This window comes from Calidris pugnax, unplaced genomic scaffold, assembly GCF_001431845.1.
Source record: "Calidris pugnax isolate Ruff unplaced genomic scaffold, ASM143184v1 scaffold70, whole genome shotgun sequence".
NCBI classification, from domain to species: Eukaryota; Metazoa; Chordata; class Aves; order Charadriiformes; family Scolopacidae; genus Calidris; species Calidris pugnax.
This window is the reverse complement of record NW_015090862.1, coordinates 5,885,308-5,893,325: the sequence shown is the minus strand read 5'-3', so window position 1 is coordinate 5,893,325 and position 8,018 is coordinate 5,885,308. Positions and strand designations below refer to the sequence as shown.

The 8,018-nt window shown below is 39.7% G+C and overlaps 1 protein-coding gene across 10 annotated transcripts in view; it reads left to right on the top strand.

Moving 5' to 3' along the window:
* TCF12 (transcription factor 12) overlaps positions 1–8,018 on the top strand; it is a 171,707-nt gene that overhangs the window by 124,747 nt on the left and 38,942 nt on the right. The window contains exon 1 of one of the 10 annotated variants that reach the window (XM_014944372.1): positions 4,717–4,878. The exons of 7 other annotated variants lie outside the window; for them this stretch is intronic. In XM_014944372.1, coding sequence (XP_014799858.1) covers positions 4,810–4,878 — 69 coding nt within the window. In that variant the 5' untranslated portion in view covers positions 4,717–4,809. Of the gene's footprint in view, positions 1–4,716; positions 4,879–8,018 lie in introns of those variants that run through there. 2 more of the 10 variants (XM_014944370.1, XM_014944371.1) reach the window with 2 other exon arrangements.

Genomic DNA, 8,018 nt, shown 5'->3' with positions numbered 1-8,018 from the left:
CAACAAATAAAAACCCCACAACCCAGCCCCCGGCCCCCCCCCCCCCAAATTGTAATAATGCTAGGTAAAACTAATGTATAGTAATTAATATCCATTTTGTTAATATTTGTTGTCTGTTCTCAATCCTTTAAAACTGTCCCCTCTTCCATGGTTATAGTAATATAAAGGTGAAGTTAAAGACAAACCTTTTGAACAGGAAAACCACCGAACTATTTTAGCTCTTGCGTAGATGAGTAAATTGATTTGCTTAAAACACCTTCCTTTGGATATTGAGGGGGTTTTGCCTATCAAATTTGGCCACTGGGTTATTTTCAATTGTTTTAAATACAATTAGTCTGCTCTGTCTCTGCTGAACAGCATACTTGGTGGTTGGTTAACAACAGAAGGCTATACTTCCAGAATTTTAAAATAAATTAATGTTTCTTTAACTGATGAAATAAATGGAGGATGTATAATGAACAATGTGTTTCCCCTTTAAAACAGCCAGGTTTGTTTCTTAAGCCTTGAAATTGTGTCTGTTCTGACATCTGCATTATACATGACATTCAAGGCATCCTTTTTGGAGGAGCCTAACTCTGGCCTTGCTCTAGTTAATCATCATAAATGTTTGGTTTTTAAAATAAGTTATACTGGGAGTTCTAAAATGCCTAGAATTTTTTTTTCCTGAAATGTTGCAAGAGAAGTAGCTTAAAGTTACTATGTGTATTTTAATTAGCAACGGGTTGTTTGGTATTGGACCGACTTTCTATGAATTTGTCTTTTAGCTTCTATATCCCCATTCCTTGCCTTTATTTCCACTGGGCATCAGTTGGGGTCTGTCTCTCCTCTTCAGGTTCTATTTTTCTTAGAAATGGTAAGAACTTAATCGCTTGTGAAACTTCTGTCCCTCTGTCGAATGTGTTTGAAATTGATAAGTTCCAACCTTGGACAGAGTGGGGAGGAAGGGAGGGACTTGTAGGGCAGCTGTCTTTGCCTTATCTCCAGAGAGAGCAGGTTAACCTAGCCCCTGAGAAATTAAATGGAAATTAGTAAGAACAATAGAATTGGTATTGCCATCAAAAGGTTTGGGGTCTTACCAAGTTACCATGTTTTCAGCAGGATTGGGGCCCACTCTCCACGAGGAAACTTCCTTCACAGTTGCTTTTGTTGGTGTAAAAGAAACTTTAATTTCTAGTTTCACATAATTAATTTTAGAAGTTTGGGCTGCTTGTTGTGTCTGAATAGACCCATTTAAAATAATAAACTGTGATTAAAAGCAATAACCTTTTTAAAGTATTTAGCTATTTCTGTCTTGTAATGGAATACATTTGACCAGAGGATGACAGTTACATAATTATCTTTCAGATGGTATAATTTGCAGTGATCTGGAGGAATTATGTTTATTTTTTATAAATTCAGATGGTGGGTTACATATGCTTATTGTGGTTTTGCTTTGTGGCTCTGACGAGTTGGACTAAAATATATCTCACATAAAAGTTTGTTTTCAGGGAGAACATGTGGTTCATTCACAAAATCTCCTGGTGTTAAAGTGATCTTTGAAAATACTCTGCTGCAGGTAGCTTGGTTTATTATTAGGTCAGTATTTCGCTCTGCATCAGCTTTCATAATCTCTTTACATACTTTAGGAACAGGCAGTTTATTGTTTTTGACACACAGTACAGGGTCATGAGTGGAAACAATTCGGGCTACAAAGTGCATGTCAGTTCAGTGCTCCTCTGCTGACGGCATGTCTGTCTGAAATCAAGTTTAAAAAATTGGCCCTGTCTCCAGCTGACTTGTTTTGTCAGGCTGAGTCATAAGATTAACCCTTGACTTGTCACCGAGGAAAAATGGAGTAAACAACTGTACCCGGTACAGTATCGCTGATCCAGCTATGATTCATTGCACTGTAACATGATTCTCTTAAGAAAACAAATTTCAGAGCAGCTGTTGCTTGGCTTAAATGGGGATTATAAAAATTGCAACCACAAAACAAAAACTTACTTTGGACTTTAGGAGATTTTAGAATAGTTACTTGGTAGTAGGTCCTGCAAATATGGAGTTACTCCTAGCAACGTCGCAATTTTTTGAGCGGTCTTTCAAATCCTTCCGTTTTAGGTTTATTTTTCATCTGTTCTGGTGAAAGTAAACTTCTGCGAATTAAAGTCTGATATGCTTGATGGAATTCTGGTCTGATCCTGTAAGGTGAATCCATGTAGCAGATGTCCTGTGAGAAACAGTGGTTTTGTATAGTAAACGTAGAGCAGATAGTGATAATTTCAAGTATTGTATGCTAAGATTTTGTTTCCACCAATGTAACTGAGAGTAGGACAACTCATTCCCTTTTTGGTAAAATGAAATTGTTATCCTGCTGATTTGTGGGGGAGTAACTCAGGACCAAATTCATTTATTGACTCATTATGGAGGTACCAGTCTTTAGTTTGTCTACAAACAGCATCCACAGTGGCGTTACTCCGTTTTATTGATCATATTGTTGCTGTTGTCTTACCTTGTGATGGTGAACAATGTCAATGATTTACTGATAAATGTTAATTGTGTTAGTAAATATTACCAGTTAATATTAGCTATATATTTTTCGTTAGAGTTGCTCTGTAGAAGAATAGGGCAGTTGTAGTGTGGGGAAGCCCCTCTCCCCCAGGGCTACATAGTAAAGCTAGTTTTTCCTGCAGTATGTTTTTACTTTTTTTTCCCAATTACTTCTAATATGGGTGGATAATGCTTATTATTTGAGAAGGGACTTGATCATGCTTTTCATCTCAAATACAACTGTTTTGAAAACTGAGCACATGTGCATGGAAGCGCAGTAGCAATTACAACAATGTTGATGATAGTCTTTACTTCAAAGAACCGACTCCCGTTACCCTGAGAGTATTTTTAATGGTTTAAAACTTTGTGTGCTTGAATTATTTCAGAAAAAAAGGGTTCTGTTGCAAGCTGAAAGTGCCATTTCCAGCATTTAGGGTTTTTTGCTAAGTTGTACATTAGTCTGAATTAGTGATTTTAATCTAGCGTGCCATGAGAAGTAGCCCATGCAAAGATGTGAAGATCTTTTAGCAGATCTCATCTGTAGAGTCCTGAACATTAGTGAGAAGCTTTAAGGAATGACATTGTTAGCTGCAAATCAGAGCTTCTTACGGACTCTCTGGGGGCTGAAATGGGTCTTTGTGGTCCCTGGGGGAGGAAGGGAGCTGCAAGTCACTCTGCAGGCCTGGCCATTTAATAGTCTGAAGTACAGTGATGTTCTTTTTTGCAGCTGCTGCTACGCCTTTTGTACTGAAGAGTAGTTCAGTTCAGATATCGTTAGCTTTACTGCATAGTTAAATAGTTCTGGATGTGTGGTTTGACTTGCAGTAAAAACACAAGTGTTCTGAGCTGATGTAAACTTGAGGATGTGTTTGCCAGCGCACTCTGAGCACAGTAGTCTCCTAATGGACTGGAAGAGTTCACTGAAAAAGCATTTGAAGCTGGAGGTGTGAATATTTCTTGTCAGTATGTGTATATTTTGTGCATTTACAGACATGACAGTAGTTACCTCCTGAGATAATGGACAGTATACAGAACATGCACTAAGATTTTTATCTGACCATAGTATTCTTCTGTAGTCGATTTGTCTATAATTGACTACAAATTGACTTGTGGGTCTTCTTAGTTCAGAAGATTTCCCTGATGCACAAAGTGCTTGGGAAAACGAACCAAATTTCTGCAACTTGCTCTCTTTCCCTGTAAATTGCTGAGTTAAACTTTGCCTTTTTTTTTTTCTTCCTTATCCTGAAGTATTTTCCTGCTTTTGTCAGGAGGGAGGCAAGGAGAATTCACAGCATTTGGCGGTTGATACAGTTAGAGGTGGAGAAATGCGGTTTTGCTTTAACCTTTTTTTCCCTGGATTGAAATCCCTATCTGACTTAGTAGGAGCTCAGTCAATAACCAGCTGCGTTTGTATGGAGAAACGGAAAAAAAATAGTGTGCATCTCATTAAGAGTTAAAGGTAGCTAATGCCACTGTTTAGTGAAGAAAGCAACAAGACTTACCAGGCATAGATAATGTGCAGATATTGAGGGATTTTTGTGCTGGAAGTTGCGGTCTGTTTGCTGGGTTGTATAATTCACAGTTTTGTGATGTGCCAAAGTTGTTGGGGGTGTGTGTGTGTGTGGGGGGGTGCGTGTCCCATCTCTTCTTCCCTTTCTTATATGGGCCCAGAATTGCTTTTTTCAAAGAAAAAAGTATTATAGAACATAAAGGGAGTCTGGGCTTATGTTTCCAAGGGACCATCATACTTTGTGTTCTGGATCTCAAAGATGGATTTGGGGTGATCCCATAAAATGAAAACGTTGACATGATTATTTATTTTACTCTCTAGTCCAAGCATCTTGTGTGTGCCTTGCCTTTGGGTTAGGGTGGCATCGTCCCACAGGGCTCCCTGCCCGGGGCTGTGCGCTGGGGCCGTGGGGTGCTCCCGGTGGCTCCGCGTGGGGACCCCACCCCCCGCCGCTCCCCGTGGCTCTGGGAGGCGTCGGCCGAACTTGGGACCAACTTCAGGCAGGGCCAGATGGCCGTGTGGCGTCTCCGCTGCCACGAGCGCTCTAATTTAATTAAAACACGAAGCTTAACCGGCGCAGGCCGTGCCCACTTCCTCCCGCGGCCAGGCCCGGCGCCCGGCCCGACCCCCGCGCCCGCCCGCAGATGGTTCAGTCCTGCTTTGCATAAGCCGCCTGCGAGGCGCTCCATGTGCGCGGGGCGGCGGGCGGGCGGGCGGCTGGATGCGGCGGAGAGAGGCGGCGCACCTCAGCCCGGCCCGCCGCCAGCCTCGCCATGTACTGCGCGTACCCCGTCCCCGGGGTGGGCAGCAACTCCCTCATGTACTACTACAACGGGAAGACGGTAAGGGCGGCCGGCTTTGTTCGGGAGCCGCGCGGGGGAAGACAAGTTCCGAGCGCCGGAGTCCCCTCTGAGGGCGGGAGGGGGGTGCTCGCCCCCGCTGGAGCGAACCGGGGGGCGAGCGGTCTGTGAGACGAACCGTCCGGGGACTGCTTTGTGTGGCCGGGGGGCCGGCAGCCCGCAGCCGGGCGGCGCTCCCTGAGGGGGCCGGGGCCGCCGCCGGTACCTCGGGGCAGCCGGCTGAGGCGAAGTTGAGGCTCCCGAGTGCCCGCGCCTTTCCCTGGGGTTTCTTTTTGGGTGTTTTTTTGTTTGTTTGTTTTTGTTTGGGGTTTTTTTGTACTTCTTTTCCCCCAAAGGGCTCCTCTCGGAGCGCGGCTCGGTATCGCTGCTCCGCTGCCAGCCCCGCTGAGGCGGCGGTGGCCCCGCCGTCCCGTGAGGCGGCCATGGAGGGGCCTGCCCCGAGCGGGCCGGGGTCCTCCCGAGTCACCGAAACGTTGCTACAGCCACCGGAGCCGGGGAGGAAAAAAAGCAGATTCTGGAAAAAAAAACAACAAACAAACAACAAACCCAACTCTCTGTATTTTAACTTTCTGGAAATTGAATGCGATACTTCGGTTTCATGGGTGGTACTTAACAATTTTTAAGTTCATGTGGCAACAGTTCTGATTTTTGTGTATAAAAATTAGCATACAGTGGTAAATTTAACACTATGTTTTTTCCAGTTTGTTGTTTGTATGTGGTTTTAGCTTCTGTTATAAAAATAACATTAAGTAGAAAGAAGGGAGATGCTGATATTAATATTTTTTTTGTGTTGTGTTTTTTTTTTTTTTAACTGCTGTTTCTCCTCTCCTGGGCCTGTGTGAGCCTTGTCTTCATTAGCAAAGTTTTTGCCAAGATTTCTGTTCAGTGATAATTAAACTATGGACGTTTATGTTCATTAAAGATGCTGCGTATGAGCTCCTTGAATAACAGAAAAGATACTGGAGGAGAGGTTAGGGGAATGAGTAAAATTGCTTGGTCTCTATTTCATTTCCTTTGGTATAAATGCCAGCTGTCTCTCAAATATGAAATTATTTTTCTTTCATGTCTGCTTCTAGGCTAAAACAATCTGTTTGAAGTTTTATGTGAAGATATATATAAGACTTAAGTAAAATTAACTATACAATACCCCTGAAGCAAAGGGAATATAACTTGCATGGAGTTTTGATTTTATTCTTTCTAGAGCACAGATCACTCTATTACAACATTTCTCTTTGTTCTTGTAGCAGGAAAAAAGGCTTTGATCTTATTAAGTATTTCCAGGCATATAGTAGATGGAAGTGCTGGTACTGTAGGAGAGCATGGCTTGAAAATTGATAGCATGTGCCTGTTATGGGTCAGAGGTGACCTTTATGAGCTTGAAGAGTTAGTAAATAGATGACAAATCATATGATGATCCTATATCATGTTGCCTAAGGTTTTATTTAATTTTTTTTTTAACATCTTGCTACCTTTTAGCATTTTCTCTCCTATGAGTTCTGCAAGTTGGAGTAAATGACTTATTTAAATATACAGGAGGAAGGGATGTTGAAGTTAGGGGGTTGGTTTTTGTGTTACAGTGTTTTGAAGCACACATCTTGGTGATCCCATAATGAGAGAACAGTACATACCCTAATTTTGATGTTTTACTGCTTTTATTTGTATTGTTTGATCAATTAGCGGTTGATAGTATGTACCTCGTTGTTTGAGATTTTTACTTAGATAATTGTATTAGGTTTTGGGTTTTGACGTTCCTTGGTACCTGCTGATGTTTATAAAATCTGATTTATTTACACACAAAGCAGGTGGGAAATGACATGTAGAAAATGTGCATTTTATACTTTTTAATAAATATGTTTTGTCCTTTTCAACTTATCTTTATAAGCCAGAAGATAGCTTAATATTAACCTAAAAATCAAGTATCTGAACACCCCAATAGATGGTCATGTGTGCACTGGCACATACATTAAAAATTTAAAAATTGAATCAGGAGTTTTTACTATTAGAAGTAGTTAAAATTTTGTAATTTCTATATGTTCTAGGAGGAACAGATGAAAGTGAAAAGTAGTGTTTTAATACAAATCCCTTACTAAGAAGTAAAATGTTACCGTTATGTATAATAAGTTAAAAAAATATAATTTCACGAATCCTCACCAAATTAAATAGAAAAAACATCTTGATGTGTTTTGTAAAGAAAATAAAGCACTTGCCTGTTTCCTCTGGTTTTTAGGGGTTTTTTTTGTCCTTCACCTGTTGATATATAAAAATATTCTCAGTCTATGGAAGGCTTACAAAATTTTAATATAGAGCTTTCTGGAAAAAAAATAGTTAAAAATTGCATCTGTCTTTAAAGTTTTACCTTATCATCTCTTTTATGTAAGAGCTGTGCTGTAGACCCAAAAATCAAAACACCTAACCCTCTTTAAAAAGAAAAAACAACCCAAAAGATGTTTAGGTAGAAATAATAGCATAAATTTAAATTTTACTTTTTAAACATTTTTATTTTATCCTTTTTTTAACTAGTAAATAATTGAGCAAACTTCTTAATTCTCTGTGGCCTTTTCAATTAAATGCAGTAGCACCAAAGTAATATTTAAGTAATAGCGGATTTATATCTTCTTTGTGCATAAAGAATAAAATAGAGACATGAAAGATTTCCACATTTTTTTCAGTTCACCTATAGGAATAAATTGGTTATTTTCTAAATGTACTGCAGAATTATTTTTATATAGATTGCGATAACGTCTCAGTTATCACCAAAATAAGTAATTTTAAGGAACAGTATTGATTATATTTTATTTTATATCACCTATGACTATTATTTCATATAAGAATAAATTTGTGAATACAATACACACTGTTATATTCTGTGCATTGTATGGGTTGGTTTGAGGTGCCAGTCTGAGTGGGTTTTATTATTGAATGAATGCTTCTTTTTCTCAGCATAGGCTGAGATTTTATTGAGCCCTTTTCCAAGGTGGAGTTACTTCATCTTTCACAGTAGATTTCTAAAATATTTATTTTTTAAAAAAGAAAAAAATATCAGCAGATCCTTTTTTTGCTTTGTGATTTGTTTTGGTTTTTTTTTTGTAAACTAGCTTATATTGGGATTTTTTTTTATTTTT